Genomic DNA, 20,071 nt, shown 5'->3' with positions numbered 1-20,071 from the left:
GTTTTGTTAGTGAGTGTGTGTGTTTGTGTGTAAGTCACTGGGCGGGATAAAGAGCCATTGTCTGCAGCTGGTGCATCCCCCACTCCTCCTCTCTGCAGCTGTGAGGAAATCAAACACTCCTCTTTTCCCCCTCTCCGCCTCTGTCGCAACCTGCTGATGCCTTATTAGGTCATTCATGGTGAAACGTAGTGATGACCCAGTGATGGATTGTGTAGTGCAGCAGTTACACCACCACCTGAACTGTTACAAATAGCTAGAAAAAGATCCCAAATAACATCACTGTGACACCCGGCATTAATGTGAGGAAAGAAATGTGAAAAAAACAGAAATTACTGTCATCATTAACTGATGGCTCTGACTCTACAAAGTATAAATGTCACGGCTGGTTAGGGCACAGTATATACAGCTATTATATAGTAGAATAAATGAGTGACAGAAAATGAATTGACAACCATTTGTACAATCTCTGAATCATTTAAAATACTTCATCAAATAGAGATGCCAAACTGCTTTTCTAAATGTGACGAATTGCTGCTTTTCTGAAACAATTTACACAAGATTGTTTATATAATAGGATTTTTTTTTAAATCATGGATAAATGTAACAGAATGAATAGTGGAGGACAGAGGTAACTACTGCTAAAATAACTGTTCAGTGGATAGAAAATTTTGATAATCAATTGATTGTTTCAGTAATTGGTCAAGAAAAAATGCTAAACATTCACAGCATCTCCCATGTGAAGATTTGCTGCTTTTTCAGTTTAGTGTGATTGTAAACAGAATATCTTTGGGTTTGCAACTGCAAACTACATGTGATGTACATTTTTCACTATTATTTGACATTTATAGATTGAACACATACAAATATACTTGATGATGAAACAAAAGCGGTAGTTGCAGCTGTACTGTCGACTACCTGACCCTGAACTAGATGATCTGGATTACATTGTGTTATCAAACATACAGTATGTCTTGCGAAAGAGTCAATGGAAAAGGCATGAATTGTTTACCAGCTCCACAGGCTCGACCGCTGTAGAGGGGATGTCATTCTGATGCCCTGAGAACTGAATGCTGCCTGAGGAAGAAACACTTTACCTATCTTCATATCACATTGCAGCCACTTCTTTTTTGCTTCATGTGCACTTTGTTCGCATGTGCTCATCAGAGGAAGGCACTTCCAACTTGTCATAGGCCTCCAAAAGAGTTTAGCCAAGATCTATAAAATTCCAACAAAACTTCTTAAAATATACAGTGTGAGGCAGCTGTTGTTGTGTCATTGTGAGTCAACCTGGAAAAACAGGAGAAAAAATTTGGTTCAGGTTTTTTGCTGTGGGATAAAGACATCACACTCTCTGCAGACACTTCAGAAATATGTCTCAATGTGTCAGTGATTTTGTTACTGAATTAGTTCTGTCTGGTTAGTCGCAAAAGACAATTTTCAGTTAGGAATTACAGCAATTGATTTGTAAGTGATGTGTGGATGAAAGGAGGATGTTTTTCTGAGAAGTGAGTGAAGGATGTGTGGAGACCAAGGGAAAAATGAACATACATTTACTCATTTGGCAGACGCTTTTATCCAAAGTGACTTACAAGTAAGGGACAACACTAAAGCTTCAGTGCAGTAGCAGACCTTGGTGTAAGTACTGCATCTATTCACTAAGTGCAAGGAGATTTTATAGAGGAGTGCACCGAAGTGCAGAGTAAGTGCTAGTTAGGCATGTTAGGGTGTTAAAGGTGTTAGGAGAGGAGGTGCTCTCTGAAGAGATGAGTCTTCAAGAGATTCTACATGACAGAGAGGGACGCCCCTGCTCTGATAGCATTTGGTAGCTTGTCCCACCATCGGGAAACCACCAGTGGGAACAATCTGGACTGCAATTGCCTTATATGCAGGGGTGGCAATGCCAGATGACATTACTTGGAGGAACACAGGGGTGATAAGGAGCATAAGCCTGTATGATTAAGTTCAAGTATGGGTACAGACCAAGAAGTCACTCTGAAGGCAAGCATTATTGGGTAGCATGGGTAGTCAGTGTAGGTCAATGAGTAGCGGAGTAACATGCCCTTTTAAGATAGATTTTCGGTTAATTGCCCAGCCCTATAACATATAAATAAAAGGTTACAAGTACCAATAACACAACAGGCCAGTTCTAGAAGAAGTGTTTTTGAGTAAATGTCAGTAAGTATAATCAGGAAAATATACTTAGAGTATTAAAAGTAGAAGTACTTAATGCAGCAAAATGTCCCCTAATATCATTAGTTTACTATTACTCATACAGAAATGAACACAGCTTACTGTTAGTTGGTTGAGGTGGGGCTAAGTTATATAGGCCTGTGACCACTGATCATTTTTTTATAATGTCCTGATTATTTTCTCAATTTTCTCAACCTCAAAATTATTTTAAAAATAAATTACAATTATTAAAATGAGTAGCTACTTAAGTAAATGTACTTTGCAACATTCCACCATTGCAACAGGAGACCATAGAGAAATCAAATTCTGACTTTCATTTGCAGATTTAACCATCCCAAGTCAAATGTATTATTCAAAGGTAGACTACACTGTACAGACTATCAATGAATGGATAGTAAGTCATGAAATCAGTGCCTGTGAATCTTTAGCAGCTCTGCACCTTTAAATCTCTCCGCTCCTCCCTCCTCAGTGACAAGCCCGCAGAGCCTCTTTAACGCATCCAGTGGAAATGACAAACCAGAGGCGCTGCATGGGCCAGCATGTCAAATAATAACAATAACCATGAGCTTTAGCAACAGCACCTCATCCGGCACAGTCATCCTCAGACACTAACGAGGCTTCTTTGGGCCGTTTTGTTGGTCTGCGGACGCCTCAAAGTTGGAGCGGACTCGACAAATGGACGTCGATGGACTGGAATGAAAGCTCCACTTCTTCTATCGGACTGAAGGAAGGAGGGAAAGAAACCTCTGCATGTTCAAGTTTCCTGCTCCAACCAGAGGGGCATCGGTGCGCGCGTGTTGGATGTGTGTGGAAGTGTGTGTTGGGTGCGTGTGTGTGCGCGCCCGCAGGAACAGCAGCAGGAGCAGGAGCGGCGGCGGTGGCGGTGGTGGTGGTGGCGGCCGCGGGAAGGGAAGTTTAGCGCCGTGATTTTCTTCTTTTCGTCTATTCTGTTCAGTGTTTTTTTTCATGTCGCAGCAGGGGACAGGCGGATTAACGTTTCCCTGATGAAAATTAATCATCTGTGGAGAGGCTCTGTGATCGTGACTATGATGATGATGTCGAGTAAGAGCGTGGAGTGGCTGCAGGATGAGCTGGAGTCCGGGGCCAGCTCTCTGCTGCTGCTGGACTGCAGACCCCATGAGCTGTACGAGTCCTCGCACATCGAGTCGGCCATCAACCTGGCCATCCCGGGCCTCATGCTCCGGAGGCTGAAGAAGGGCAACCTCCCCATCCGCTCCATCATTCCCAACAACGAGGACAAGGAGAAATTTGTCAAGCGGTGTAAGACGGACGTGGTGGTTCTGTACGACGAGGCGACCTCGGAGCGGCAGGAGTCCGGACTGGGGAGCTCCGTGTTGGGGCTGCTCCTGCAGAAGCTGCGGGACGACGGGTGCAAGGCTTTCTATCTGGAGGGTAAGATGAGACTCTATTTAGTTTTAAATCTGAGGGTCTGGCTGTGTGTTGTAGTTCTTTTAATTCATAAAAAAAAAAAAAACTCAGCGACTCTTTCCTGTCAAACCGGAGTCCAGTAGGAAGACAAATTGTTTAATTTCACTCTGATGTGATTAACTGAGATTGTCCCAATTAGAGGAGGATTGTGTCACTCTCACCACAGTGAGCGATTCATGCTAAAACAACAATATATTATAATCCTGACATGGGATGATTCATTTAACGGATACGTTTACTGGATTTTATCTCCAGATGTCTGCTGTCAGGGACAACGCTTGAGATTCTGGCTGCTTTTATATTATTTCGGAAGAATATCATCATAAAAGACTTATTCGTAAAAAAAAAACGTTATTATAGAAGTCTCTATAAGGGTATTTAAGTGTCAGTGTGGCGCCACTTCAAATAAATGCAGCTGTTATCGTCCGACTACCAAAGTTAGTCTGTTATTTATTATTCATGTATCATAATGAGGCAGCGACAGTGTATTAGCCTATAACAAAGCATATTTTTATGCTTACAGTTATTATAACAGATATATTGTAACACAGCAGCTGGTGTGAAGTCTCTAAATGAACTTTGATGTTTGACAGAGCAGTTTCGTTCTCTTATCGCCGACATAAAAATGGCCTTATTTTCTATCCTCTCTCTGTCAAAAAAATAAAATAAAATAAAAATAGCGTGAATTACTATCAAAAATAAACCCTCATCACTGTCCTGTGCTTCAGTTTAAAGAGCTTGGTCAAATATGTTTTCAATTAAATGCTGCAAAAAAAAAAAAAATGTCCCCGCCATGTTGTGTGTTCCTTCAGGAAAAGACAGGCGTTTTTTTTTTCATGAATGAACAGGGAAACGAGGAGACGCGCTCTGTATGACCCTCCAGCATGAAAACGAGATGTATAACCTTTGTAAAATCATAAAACACACATATAATAGATGGTGATATCATAAGATATGTGGGGTATTTGATTTATAGAATATCATAGAAATGTTTCACCGGTGTCACAATCCGAGCTGCCATTCACAAAAAGTCCACAGAGCAGAGCAGAGCTGTGTTGTAGCAGAGCTGACTGTCCTGCTCTGCTGCTGATTCTCCCCGGGGCTCAGCTTTTCTCAATGGCGCACATCTGTCTAGCCTGTTTGCTTATTCACAATGACGTAAATATCACGTTATTCTCATGTTATCTTTCACTTTTGTTTTCAATTATAAACCCATATCATCATATAGATTGCAAGTTTAACATGACATATGATGTAATATGTCATACATGTGAGAACAGGTGTTTAAAGTGATTTCATTTGGCCTCCACTACACTTCTATCTGACCACTGTATAGTATATAATGTCATTAGAAAATTAATTTATTGTGGTAAAAGATGTGTTTAATAGATTTCTGTATTAAATTTTTTGCTTTAATATTTACCACCATTCTTGTCTTTTTTATATATGTCTTGATAGTTTCTTTTCTTTCTCACTTATTCATTGTGTTTCAAAAATCCAAAAGGTTTTTTTTTTTTATTGTTCAGCATCCACCTCTGGCATCATGCAGACTTGACATCCAGCTGCCATTTTGTGGATGCTGAATTGCACATTTTGCCACACATACACACTAACCTGCCCTGTGGGTATTTATGTACAAGGTACACCAAATATTGACCTTTTCTGGTCTTCTCCTTATCCTCCAGGGGGCTTCAACAAGTTCCAGTCAGAGTACCCAGAGCACTGTGAGACCAATTTGGACTGCTCCTGTCCCAGCAGCTCGCCACCAGCCTCTGTCCTTGGTCTCGGAGGACTCCGCATCAGCTCAGACTGCTCTGACGGGGAATCTGACCGCGAGCCGGGCAGCGCCACAGAGTCAGAGGGCAGCCCCCTCCCCAACAACCAGCCAGCGTTCCCTGTCCAGATCCTGCCATACCTTTACCTGGGCTGTGCCAAAGACTCCACCAACCTGGATGTGCTCAGCAAGTATAATATCAAGTACATCCTCAACGTGACGCCCAACCTGCCCAACATGTTCGAACACGAAGGCGACTTCAAGTACAAACAGATCCCAATCTCCGATCACTGGAGCCAGAACCTCTCGCAGTTTTTCCCCGAGGCCATTTCATTCATTGGTGAGTAAAGGTGGAGAGTGCTCAAGTCAATGTTATGTTATGTTCAGAGATACATCAGGCGTTATATCAGATCCTTTTGGTAACAGCAATATTTTGATTATTGATTAATCTGCTGATAGTTTTCTTAAACAATATAGAAATCGTTCTATCTATGAACAGTCAGTTTCAACTCTAGTTAAACTATATAATTACTTTCATTATCTTAATCTGGATTATGTTTTCAATTAATCAATGAAATGTTTGTTACATCAGATCCAAACCTTAAAACAAAACAATGTCTACTTGTGAGCATCAGTTGTACATGTCTACCAGTTGTGACCGGTTAAACCAAAAGATTTTATTTGAATCATTTCCCAAAGAAGGAAAATTATTCAGTAATTTACAAGACAAAAGCAAAGAAACAAAAACAGCATCATTTTGTGTAGCATAAATATGTACAATTTTTTTGTTTTCCTCTTCTGGTGTTCAGTCTTTAGTCAACAAAATGTCAAAAAAAAAAAAAACGCAGATCAAATTCTCCCAAAGCCCAAGCTGATGTCTTCAAATAGCTTATTTTAACAACCATTACTTGATAAATGATTTAAATCTTTAATTGATTATCAAAATAGCTGTAACTTTAGGGACACAACTAACGATTATTTTCAATTGATTCATCGTTTTGTATATAAGAATGTCAGAAAATAGTGAAAACTGCACATCATAGTATGTCAGGACACGTTCACATCTTAAAAAAGATTCAGTTCTCTGTCATAGAGAACGAAGAAACCATTTGAGAACCATATTTGAAAAGAAGAAACAAGTGAATTTCTGGCCCTTTTTGCTTAAAAATGACAAACAGTTATCAAAGTACTTGGCAATTAGTTTTCTGTCAATCAGCTAATCGATTAATTGACTAATCGTTATTCACTTTGCCTGTATTTACCCACAATTTCAATCAAAAAACAAGGAAAAATGTGTCTTTTTCACGTAATTCACAGTTTCGTGGAAATGATTTTTGACAGAATTTAGTGCTTTGCTAAGCAACACATCAGCCGCCTTTATTTTACCATTACTGGTAAAATATGATTTTAAAACCACACAAAATATAAAGGAAATCCTTGAATAAAACATGGAAATGGATTTTTTGAGAATGAGGTCATACCGAAGCCACATGAATTTCATTCCTGTTAAAGCTGCTTTCCAGTTTTCTGCATCATCTCGTCCCAGTTTCAGTATTTCCCATCATTTCTTCTGACTTAACTCCTGGAGAATGAGTGAATTCCCTTTGATGAGTCAGTGCCAAAGCCTTTATGTTTGTCTTAGATTGTCCAGACCCCTGACTTTTTTTTTTTCGGAGTAATGTGTCTGCCTAGGTGGGAGGAAGTGTGACATATGCCAGAGCCAGAGGTCGTGGCAGATTTGGGTCATGCTGATGTTAAATGGAGCTGTCTGGCTGGCTGTAATGTGCAGGAATTACATCAGATCTTTTTGGTAACAGCAGGGTAATTATGGGAGAAGGAGAGAAGCTCGGGCTGAAAGGGAGACCCAGATGTGATCTTACACTGTACTGTTGTAAACTGTGGATTCCTTAAATATCTGAAATCATTGTTTTTAATCTGTTCAAGAATGTGGAGAAGGAGGGTATTTGATATATTCTAGTATTTTAACATCTGACAAATGGAAGGATCTTGCATTATTATGTATTTGAAGCACAAGTAACGCGATGTAATGCTTCACAATGTGAAGTTCACTTGAATTCAGATGAACTTCTGGTTCCTTATTCCGCTTGTGAGCCTTGTATAGTTGAGCTTGAGTCTCCTGATGAGGATTTTTGGCCCCTTTTTTATTGCGGAAAGCGAGAACACATCACATATAAATTTAATTTGGCTTCCGCTTGGCAGCCTGAGCTCGTGAGCCAACTGACCCCAATCCTACAACAAGAGATGCAGGCAGAGCGAGTGAGGAGATGAGAGAGAGAGACAAAGGAGAGGATGAAAGAGAGCGAGAGAGAAAAAGAAGGAAGAAAGAAAGGCAAGAAGCACTTAACTCTCACCCTAATGGCCTGTAGTGATGCAAGCGCAAGGGCTCGAAACTGATAGAAGGTGGATGGATGTAGCCTGTTAATAATGTAAGATGTTTTTTTATTCAGTTTTTTTTCTACTGACTGAGAGCTAGAAAGCAGAATGAACGATGACTTTCTGCTGTCATTGAGAAAGGTTATCCTGGATTGTGCAACTAACAGTATGATTTTATTTTTTGAAAGAAAGATCAAATTTGCTTTTGTCATATTTTGCGTTGGAGGATGCTTGCGATTTATGGTGCATCATGTTGAATTAGGGCTGGGCGATTATTCAGTATCGTTCCTTATTGGCTTTCCATGGAATTGTAGACGTCTTCAGCTGTCTTGTTCCATCTGGACAACAGTCCAAAAAGATCCCAGTTTACAACCATTACTGTTTTAAGCTACACGTACCCTTTGTTTTACACATTTGAAGAGTTTGGTTTTATGTACCGAACAACAGCACAGTTCAATGCTTTGACAATTTTGCATATTTGCCAGCCTGTGATTTATATTGATATTTGGAAAATATTGTGATTGATTTTGGAACTGTATTTTAAATGATTCCGGTCATTATACTTGACAGAGCAGCTTAACTCCTTCTGAAAACTTTAATTGTTTTCTTTATACTACATTTCCATGTTAATATGGATGAAAATGCCACTTAAGTCTAATCATCTCTCTCATGCTTTCCTCTCTCCTCTTCTCATCTTCTCCTCCTCCGTCACTCCCTCTCCTCCACAGACGAAGCACGCTCAAAAAAGTGCGGCATCCTGGTCCACTGCCTGGCCGGGATCAGCCGCTCGGTGACCGTCACGGTGGCCTACCTGATGCAGAAGCTCAACCTGTCGCTCAACGACGCCTACGACTTTGTGAAGCGGAAAAAGTCAAACATTTCCCCCAACTTCAACTTCATGGGCCAGCTCCTGGACTTTGAGCGGACGCTGGGCCTCAACAGCCCCTGCGACAACCACTCGACCTCCCCGACGCACGACCAGCTCTTCTTCACCACCCCGACCAATCACAATGTGTTTCAACTGGACACGCTGGAGTCCACATGAAAATCAGAGGGGGGACTGTCCCCTTTTTTTGTGGCGCGGGGTCAAGATGATGTTGTTACAATGGTAACAAGCGGCTGCACTGGAGGAGAGCAGCCGGTTTTAATGAATGTTTTAGCCTCCCGAGGCGCGTTGTCTGAGAGCCTGGCCACGGAGCAGCGTTGAAGGGACAGGGGAGGTCACAGATGCCACGTTATAGGGGAGGGGGAGTTTTTTTAACCCAGATCGGGGAACTGACAGATGGGTTTACGACGGTGTCCTCCTCAGAGTTGACTGAATTTAGGGGAAGAGCTCCGATCAACCTCTCTTGCAACAAAGAGGAGAAGAGGAAACTTAACTGACTGAGAAACTGAGCGAAGGTCGCAGCAGGACAGACAGCTTCATACAAAGATAGGAACACGGAAAAATCTACAGCGCTCGATTTGTGAGACGACAGCATCCTCTCTGTCTTTCTGTCTCGGCTCTCGAGCTGAGCTGACTGGTGCCAAGTGGAGAATCTGGGTTTTACTCGTAGGAAATCTCGCTCTACTGAATGTAGAGTTTTTAAAAACCAAGGAATTAACATACACACATGCGCGCACACACATAAACAAAGTATGTATGTTTGTACTGTATGTACTGTATGTATGTTAACGTACATAGCAGAAAATGTATGGGCAAATTCAGTATGTCTATATGCATTTTTGTATATTTTTGTGTACATTTACGCACAAATCTATACCTTATATAAATATATATACGCATAGAAATCTTATCTTTGTCCAAAAACAAAGTAATCCAATCCAATACTGGCTTAAGAGATTGTAAAACTAAAGAAGGGGAATGGGTGTGGCGACACCAACAAAGGAAAGTTGTTATGATATTCCTAGTTGTCTTCTTTTTTTTTTTTTTTTTTTTTTTTTTTTTTTTTTTTTTTTTTTTTTTTTTTTTGTTGTCGTTTTTTTTAGTTTTGTTTTTCTTTTAGGTTTGTAATGACCTAATGCAGTTTGCACAGTGGTGTAGCCATTGACTTGCTGGCACTTGGAGCCAGTGCTGGAAGCAGGCAGATAAAGAGACATTCAGAGAAGAGGAGGAGAAAGAGGAGAGGCCAGTCCCAGGCTGCGACAAGTCCCAACAGCTGCACCGCGCAGTGGGGAGGGAGCAGGAACTGGGCCCTGTGCAAAGGACGAGGTTCAGGGTTCAGGGTTGGGTTAGAGTCTAAGACAGACAGTGGTAAGACCAGGCACAGGGCTAGGAGTTGTCAGTTGAAATGTGGTTGTTGATGGGTGAAGATACTACAGTAGATTTGACGTTGGTCAGCTGTTTTCAGACACAAGTTCCCAGTTCCTGCTTCCTTCCCCTTATGACTGTTCATCCAGTTGCCTAAGATTTTATGACTATTTTAGTCATTCATTTCATTTCAGTTAAACTCTTCGCTTCCTGGATTATTTCGTCACAACGTGTTGTCTTACTAGTCTGCTTTGCCAAACTGGTTTCTAACAGCTCTGACTTTTGTACTTTGAGGCAGAGACTTGAATGAGAGGTCAGTGTTGGCGGTGGAGATACAAAGGTAGTGCTAACATTTCTGAGCAACTTTTTTGGGCACCGTATCTTAGCAACCTCGAGCAAAGAAGTGCCTCAGCACTCTTTTATTAACTACATTGCAAACTTCTTTTTTTGCCCAAAAGGAACTTGTTGGATTTCTTGGCCTATCCTATGTTCCCTTTAGGACCCAGATAGATGCCAAAAAGGGGATTCTAGGACAAGGGACTGTGATTGTAACTTGGTCTCTGTGTTGGGATTCTGGTGTTGTGGACTGGGACTGGCCTCAGCTACAGACTGCACTTAGCTACTTAATAGCATCATGTCCCTTAACTGCATTGGAGAAAATGGAAAGGAAGGTCGTTCTGCGAAGGGATCACCCATTTCATCAAAGAAAATTTTGTCTGATTCACCCTTAAGCCTTGGGTATATTATATGAAAGATATATTAAACACAAATTGGTATATACATATGTATATACATATATATATATATACATATGTATATATATATGTATATATATTATAGAGCTAATAGTAAACAGATCCATATTATTTTGTATACCTGAGCATGCTGTGGTACTGTATGCTCTCTAACAGTAGACGTAACCACGGGTTGGATGTTGCTTTACCAGGTTGGAAGAGGAATGATGAGGATCGTTTTTTTAACTGCTGTTGCTGCTGAACACAGCGGCACTCAGCATGTGGTCAGGGAGTTTTCTGAGACCCTGTCCACATTAGTAGCACTTAAACAATGAGTTAAATATGAATTTGAAAAGTCTGGGAGAAAAACAAATGACAGAATCCTGCAGCGATTAGAAGAAGAAAAAAAAATCCAGAAACATTCAATTTAAGATTCAAAACATTGAAACCCCGCCCCCTCTGCTGCAATAATTGTAGTTTTAACTTAGGCTTCCTGTTAGGGGTGAAACGACACTGCAGCACGTGGACGCCAGCAATATCTGTAGGTACACTGGGGCTCATGCAAGAGTGCAAGTTTGTTCGTACAAGTGCTTCAAGTTGGATTTAGAAAACCTCTCCTAAATGCACAAACAGTTTGTCAACCTGGTGAATGTCACATGTTCACGAGTAGGTACACTTTCAGAGGTTGTGATCATTAGCATAATTAACACAAAAATTACCATATAAGGATACCATACCGCTCCATTCGCAGGCAAGCTTCATTCACAAAAATTTCACTATGATTAAAAAAAAGCAGAAGTTCACACTGAGGACTTTTCTGTCAGAAATCAGCAGACCAAAACATAGTAGCGCAAAGGGGACCCAAAAAGTAGAGAGAAGTAGGCTATTACTACAATTGTCTTCACTGTCATTGCAGATATGATATGAAGTTACATGCCAAAAAACATCTTGCCAAAACAAAGTGGTTCCTGACTTTTAAAAGTGAGGCAGTGGATATAGAGAATATCATTGGAGAGAATAATGTTATGTTATAATAATGTAGGTAATATTCACTGACCGGTGAAACAGGGGATGTTTGGCTTGAAAGTGAGCAGCATAAAGACGCTGAGGCAGCTGTTAGAGTGCGAATTCGTCAACCCAAAACTGCTCATGCCCGTAAAAGGTAAAAAAAAAAAAAAAAAAACCTTAAACTCAAAGAATTATAAGTCAAACAAGCGTTCTGTTTGAGTAGAGAGGCAGATGTTTCAATCAACTACAAGTGCTTCTAAATCCAACTTCTCTTAAATTACTAAAGCGTGACGATAACGAATCTGTTTGTAAGAGTGGTTTTTCCATGAGGCCCAGTGTTTTATTGCCAACTACAGAAATTTTGTTTCAAAGCAGAAATGTGGACGGGGTCAAAACAGAAACAAAGAACAGGTTTTCAGAGGGGACAGTAGTTGAATCTGAACAGGGTTGGTTTTAGCTGGCCTTACATAATCTTTCTAACTTGTTTCTAATGCTGACTGTTCAATACTCTTTGTATCTCACTTTAGAAAAAACATTGTGTAAAAAAAAAAAAAAAAAAAAAAAAAAAAAGAAACGTTTGTTATCTGTTATTTGAATCAGAACATGGTAATAATAGATGGCAAGCTGTCTTTTAACCGTGACGGGTCACACGAGGTCCTCTTTGTTACTCTGCAATATATCAAAACACCTTTTTTGCAGTATTTTGTAGATCCAAGACCTCAAAATTTTTAAATTCTTCTTCTTTTGTACTATATCTATTCTATATGATTATACAAGATCCAGCTCGATTATGGCTTGTGGACTGAAGTAACATTTCACCTGGGGTGTCCAAAATGTAGGGCCAGTGTGCCCATTACCAACATAAAAGAGGCCCTCATTGACACACACACACACACACACACACACACACACACACACACACACACACACACACACACACACACACTGCTTGACACAGCCAGAGCTGTGGTTCAGCATGCCAGTTAAGTTTCACAATAGACAGTTACACCACCCAGCTTAAATAATTACAAGGTCTTTTTCTGTCTTGTTTTGATATAATGTGCTCTATGCTATTCCTGTGGCCTTTCAATATGAATATATATCTAAGTATATATATGTTATGAATTTATATGCAAAAGTTCCTCTCCTATTATAGCATCAGAGATGAAAATAATACTACCATGCTTGAATGGACTTCCCTTGAGAGTTGTATCCCACCTACAATAAGAAAAATGTTGAGGACTTGATCACTTGCACCCTAGGATTGAAATATATTTCAGTACGGAGCTTTTCTATTTAAAAAGAATATGGTTGAGTTCAAGCTGCTTTCTTGTGTTTTTGTGTCTTTGTAACAATGAAAGAGAAATCAAGTCTTTTTCTCTGTTTGTAAATTTGCCAGATCACGGGAACGGCAGTTTCTGTGTCCTTAAACTTGTAGCTACATCTTGGTAAGAATGTGCTCGGGAGGGTAAGACATGACTGAGCATGAGGAGAGGAGAGGAGAGGAGAGGAGAGGAGAGGTGGTGGCGGCGTAAAACACAAAGTGAAAGAAAAAGTGAATGATTTCAAAATGTTACCTCAATGAGGAATTTTTCAGGGATTTTTTTGACAATGCATCTTGCATCGTGTTACAGCTTCAAACACACGTTGAATAGCTGTTTTGTATTGTGCTGTAAACAGTTTTTAAAAAAGATGCAATCTGTCTGTGTATAAAAACAAGGGGCATGTTAACCGAGGCAGTTTCACCTTTCTGTCCTCTGAAGGATATACGATTGACCCTATGTATTGTACAGTATATGGAAACAACACAAGACATGTTTATACCGCAAATAAATATTGAAATATTTTTTTCTTTAACACCTGTTTTCTTCTTATTTCTTATCACAAAATTACATTAAGAGCCAATTCCAGTTAATGCAAGAGAATTTGTCATTGACTGACCAACATGTTGACAGCTTATGGGGTGCAGTAGTCATCGGGTTACTGAATGATTTAGCAGGTTATATTGCAAGGTAATGGTTACCAGCCCGAGCGTCAAGATAAATCTGATGAGCCACGAGATGATTTAGCAAGAAACAGGAAAAGGTAAAAGGAGAAAAACACACTTCTGCTACACCATATTATGCATATTTGGACTTTCATCTAATGCTTTATTCTTGACAGTTGTTAGGTAATTTATTAGTTCAGGTCTCTATAAATAATTTAAATGACAAAAAATGTGAAAAAAGCACTTACAACTGGTAGAGATACAACTGGTGACAGTGAGTAGCAAAGATACACTGCTTAATGAATTGTATCTTCTTACAACTACATTATAGTAGGTTATAAACAAATTAACAATTTATATACTGCTTAGAAGTGTTAAATGATCTGTTTTAGACTTGATGGCAAATAAGCCAAAAACATTGTATTTAGAAGCGTATTTACGAGACAGTAACTGTTTCATATTTGGTTCTTGGTTTTGCTTCGCTTAAGAGACTTCCCGTCATCTTCTTCCACATTCACACTCAGGCTTTGTCTTGTTGTATCTTTGCTGTGGTTACGAAGGTTTCTGACAGCTACATATCTGATTGCTTAAACTGAAACTCTGCCACTTCCCTTCCCATAAAGGAAGAGCAACAATTTGTTTGTTTTTACCATAAAAGACTAGAAAAACCCACGAAACCACTTAGATCACAATCTAGTCCAGTTTGTAGAGCAGTATGCTGTGCAATATACTTGTGATTCAGTACATTGTGGAAGACATTTTGGGAAATAGAGTTAAAAGAGTTAAAAGAGAAGTTTGACACTCTCATTTTTGTACCGTAAATATGACGCTATAGCTAGTTTAACTTAGCATAAAGGCTGGAAATAGGAGGAAACAGTTAGCCTGTCTCTGTCCAGATGTATCTTTTATCTGGTTTGTTTAATCTGTACAAAAAAGGGATAAAAACAGTAAATTGTTCAGACTATTTCCAGGACACTCCATTGGTTACCTGACAATTGCTCCTGGCCAATTAGTCTGGCACATAATCCCCTGATTTATCATTTTACAATTCTGTATTTGTACGAAATATACAAACAAGATAAAATGCTAAACCAAGCTAACTCCAGCTACATATTTACTGTAGAGCGATAAGACTGGTATCGATCCTCTCATCTAACTCAAGAAACTGAATGAGCGAATTTACTAAAACATTGAGCTATTGGTTATTTTGAAGTAATATGCTGTATACCAGCATAAGGTTTCTATTTCTATACATTGACAGTGGAATTCCAGCTGCACTGCAAAGAAACAGGCAATAACAACTCTCTCTCCTCCAAGAAGCACAATGATTCTCTCCCTGATACCTGTGTGTCCATCACCTGTCCTCTTCTATAAGCTTTCCTGTCTTTTCCATCTTCTCAACTAGTGGGTAATAATGGCTCATACGTACATGAAAAGTAACAGTGAGGGAGAGAGACAGAGAATCAGCAAAGTGACAAAGCAGGGAGGGGGGTTGATGAAAATAAAAAAAGAGCGTCTTAAAGACAGAACTGTGGCTGAGCTGAGCTGGCTATAAATATATCCTCATCTCCTCCAGTGTTGTCTTCACTCCTCATCCCTCCTTCATTTTTTCTGCGACTTCCTCCGCCGTCGCACCGTCAAGAGAGCCATTCACCTCATGGTAATTCAGACAGGATATTACAGTGACAGTGGCGACAAAATAATGGAAATTAAGGCTACTCTCTGGTTTCCTGGCAACGCAATGACAGGGTTCCCCACATGCCAGTTATCATAATGATAGTTCATGTAACAGGAAATGTTTCCCGCTCTAATTTGAAGTAATTAAAGCAGCGAGTTTATCAAGAGCTGGTATAGTTAAAGGAATTAATCGACAGCGCTGTGCCACTTCCTGTTTTGTCTTCTCTAATAGAGCACTACTGTGGGCTTGAAGAGCTGAAAACATGCAACACATGCTAATGAAGATGTTCTGCTAACTTAGAGTTAGAAACTTAAGTTAGAAAGAAGTAGCTTTTCTAGACCTCTGTAGCCTGCTCCTCACCTCTGCTTCGGACTGGTGGCTCAAGGCTACATTAGCATTTTTGAGAAGTCAGAAGAATTCATGGAATAAAGAAGATGATATCTGCTTCATCGACTTCATGTGACACTGCTGTGTTCCCCTCCCTCTTGTGTTTGTTTGTCCCCAGTCCATGCTCAGGGTATGTCTGTGTGTGTGTGTGTGTGTGTGTGTGTGTGTGTGTGTGTGTGTGTGTGTGTGTGTGTCAGTGCAGCTGGGTGTGGCCTCCTGAGCTTCCTGTTCCTACCAGTCCCCTTCCACACCTGATATTCATCCTGCCATCAACTCCACATGCTGCTGCAGTATAAAGAGACCAGTCAACTCATCGTTCTTCATCAGATCATTCAGTCACCCACAGAGGTATTGCGCTACAGTCTTTTCTGTTTTGAAACTCAATCTTGCTACTTTGGATTTTTTGGATAACTGATTTTTTATCCTGCTTCTTCCTGGTTTGCCACCTATCTGTTTGAGTACCGTCACTTGTGACTCTCCGCCTGGCTCCACTGCTGCATCGTCCATTGAGGAATCCATTTTTCTCCCCTCTCTGCCTGCAGCAAATCCAATCCCATTCCCCTGCAACTTTGCCCAACACTTCTCCATCATCCTGCCCAAACCTCCAGGCCTTCATTCCCCCATCCTCATCCCCACTTATTTCACTTTCAACCCCTGGCTTGTGTTCTGCTTTGCAGGTCCGGAATCACAAAACCTTTACACCTTTAGAGCTCAAGCACATATGCAACCCTTACTACTACATTATTCCAACCATTTTGTAGCCCAGAAATCATTAACACTGCTGCTGATGAGAATAAAGATGTGCTAATAATGTGCTCAAATTACCTCACATGGTTTTTATGCCAAAGTGTTTATTTATTTTCCAAAATGAATAAGTAAATAAAACATGTAGGCTGCAGAAAGATAATAATCCTCTACCTGCCAGTCAATCACAATTTTTATTTTCATTTTGTGCTACCAAGATAAAAAAAAGATTATATTATAGTATACTGTTGATGAATGAGTGATACTGTACCAACCAAACTTTGTTTAGGAATGTGACTGATTTACACCAGTTGCTGCAGACATAATCTCAAGGTGAATGAAAGGTCACAGTGGAAAGATATCTGATCTCAGCTCTGCAGGTGCCAACACGCCCCAGACAAAATATGTGCTGCTGGTTAAGAAATTGAGACTCTGCATGTATGTGTGCTGGCTGTCATTTCTGCAGTCTTAAACTTACTTTTAATGTTGATTACATAATTTTTTTTATGTAAGTTGACAACATTAACACAAAACCTGAGTTTCATCAGTGAAAGATTCTGCCATTTTTACTCCCCTGAACGCAGCACGGACTTATTTCAGCACTGACCATGCCTCCATCTTCTTTCAGTGAGATTCTCCCCACCTTCTCTGATAGAAGTGAAATTCTTACAGATAAATTACATCTGCCACAGTCATGACATTGACAAACTGAGGAGCTCACGACTGTCTATTTTTATGAAAGGCTCCACTGTTGCTGGCTCCTTTGATTGGCCCAAACAATTACAGTAAATAGCTGCTATGGCTGCTGCTGCTGCTGCTGCTGCTGCAGTACTCAAGCGAACACTGTCCTCCCACTGTGAGTGCTACTGTACTGATGCACTGGACTCTCTCAGCTCTCCTTCACAGTTATATAAAGAACCAGCGCAGCACTCTCTCCAGCAACGCACCACTTCAAGAGCATAATAAGAGGGAATCTGGGAGGGAGCGGAAGTGGAGGGAGGGAGGGAGGGAGGGAGGATGACAGGAGCGAGGGAGTGAAATGAGGGAGAGATGTTCCTGTTTCATCATGTTGAGACCTGCATACCTGGAAAATGGAAACTTAAAAAATGACAAGGAAGCAGAGGAGCCAGGGAAGCAGAGAGAGACAAATGTTTCAGCTGTAGCACTTATTACTAATTCCTTAAATATCCCTGCCATGTTGTGATCACGCTCATCATCACATCTTCATCATCAGCTTGCATTCTGAGTATTGCTGTGTTTGTTATTGTCTGTTTATCATTATATTTTAATTATTATATTAAATGTCCCATTTTTCCCTGTTAGAACACGATCAAGTCTTTGTGAGATGCCTATGACGCAAACACCCCATCCTCAGTGATGATTAATCAGCAAATATGCTCCATGTGTTTTCTGTTGCTGTAATATATAGTACTGAATGTTATAGTTTCGATTACACATTTGGCAGAATCTGTGGCACACGTGCCGAACAAAATTGCCCTCTTCACACCCTGTCGGTGTAAACTGTGGAGAGGGAGCGGTCTCCTGCATGTATTACAAGATTCAGTCCATTTGTGGTTTCAAAAAGCATGAATGTTTTGGTTCAGGTGCAATATCTGTCACAAATAAAAGCCTCACTATCGAGCAGAGAATAAGCAAGAGAAAGAAAAAAATGAGGGGGGGGGGGGGGGGGGTGGGGGGGGGGGGGGGGGGGGGGGGGGGGGGGGGGGGGGGCATAAAAGCGAAACAAGCCAAAATAAACCTCATTGTGGTTACTGAACGTATTAAAAATACATATACTGTTAAACTCTCAGAAATACTCTCAACTCACTAATAGCACATTTTGTGGACACATTCATCCACCCTGACCTACTTTAGACACAGATTTTGTGCTTCTGTAACAAAGTCACCCAACTATCTCCTTTTGCTCCCGACAGACAAGCGTCGTGATTCCTATTTGTCAGTTGAATGTTTGTTGGCATCCGCTGAAACGACTGATCCTCTTATTTCTTAAGAGAACAGTCTCATTACCTCACAGCAGGTGATAACAAAGTGCTGCCAGGTGTGTATTCTGGCTTTATCGGTAAGTGGGTAATAGATCTAATTTAGTAAGATGAACATGGGCTTTACATCATATATTAGCAACATTAAAACTAAAGGAAGTCTTTAAAACTTCAGTTTGAGTCTTGAGTACATGACTGACTTTATATAGCCATTCTCAAGAGTACAGTCTGTACATTTCCATCCCAAACAAACATTAGAGTCATCTGCACACCTTTAAACATGTAGCTGTGAAATCAGCTGCTGTGAAGCTGAAAACCTGTGTACCCTGGCAGGTCAGTGGTATCACTAGTATGACAAAGAGCAGCTGGAGAATATAGCCCTTGTCAGTTCATCTGTGTCGGCTGCTCAACTTCCTGTGAGCTCATTACAAACACACACCTGAACAAAGTTTTAACTTGGTGTAAATCACTGACGTCACCTTAAACAAAGTGATTGGTGCCATGAAAGGCAAAACATAGAAAATGACTTTATAAACCCACAGAATGGATATACAGAGTGTCGCTTTGGGAATAAATCCATGTCTTAGATGTGCGGAGCCGTTTAACTGAGTCCAAATATGGTTACACACTTGTAGTTTGGCAACAAAATCCAGATTCTTTTAGACTATGATCTCAGACGCTATTGTACCAAGTGTGTGTGTGTGTGTGTGTGTGTTTGTGTGTGTGTGTGTGTGTGCAGGTGCGCGTGCGTACCTATCCAACAATGGACCTCCCAGTCGTTGCATCCTCACTAACAGTGGACCAAGTTTTGAGGAGGAAGTTTTTGGGTTTCTATCCTCATTAGGATCACTGGATTTTGAAGTCCCACACCCAACAACTCAAAAGCTCTAAGAAATACAGCACAGAAGTGTCTGACCAAATGGCTCAGCATGTTTGAGGTTCAATCGCCTCTGACCAAATAATTCAGTTGGTTAGAGGACTTCTTGGAAGTTCTGAGGATGTGGCTTCAATACTTATGAGGCTCAGTGAATTTTGAAGTCGGACACCCAAAGTGAAGCCTGTAAACGTTCAGAGAGAAGCTTCCAGCGCAGTCAGTACTGTGGTGGGTTCGTCTGCGACTGTAAAGCACAGGTGCAGGGTCTGGTTTAGAATCCTGCTCATTTCTCACTACCTGGAGCGTCAAAGCAAATTTTGCTGTAGAGGCGCCTGATGCACGAATGTGTACATGTGCACCCTGATTTGCCTGTGTGAATGTTTGACTTTGATCCTGCCCTTGGAGAGCAAACATATTCAGTCTGTTCTTATTCCTTTGCCCTCTTTAACATTACCTAACAGGCCACTGTTGTGTTTGTTTCATTTGCTTATTGTGGAATGTATTTATGATCAGTTTCGTGGTAACAAATACACTTTTTACAAGCTCCAGCTATTTCTTTCTTTGGCATTATCTGATGATTACAACCACATGTTTCAGTTAC

General features: G+C 40.6%; 1 protein-coding gene across 1 annotated transcript; it reads left to right on the top strand.

Moving 5' to 3' along the window:
• The first annotated feature begins 2,724 nt into the window (after positions 1-2,724).
• dusp7 (dual specificity phosphatase 7) lies at positions 2,725-9,724 on the top strand. Its single transcript, XM_022748286.1, has 3 exons — positions 2,725-3,603; positions 5,325-5,753; positions 8,536-9,724. The coding sequence occupies exons 1-3, from the start codon at positions 3,195-3,197 to the stop codon at positions 8,850-8,852; spliced, it is 1,155 nt and encodes a 384-aa protein (XP_022604007.1). The 5' UTR covers positions 2,725-3,194; the 3' UTR covers positions 8,853-9,724.
• The last annotated feature ends 10,347 nt before the right edge of the window (positions 9,725-20,071 follow it).

This window comes from Seriola dumerili, unplaced genomic scaffold (genome assembly GCF_002260705.1).
Source record: "Seriola dumerili isolate Sdu_G_001 unplaced genomic scaffold, Sdu_1.0 BDQW01000121.1, whole genome shotgun sequence".
Lineage (NCBI taxonomy): Eukaryota > Metazoa > Chordata > Actinopteri > Carangiformes > Carangidae > Seriola > Seriola dumerili.
This window is presented reverse-complemented; position numbering and strand designations above follow the sequence as displayed.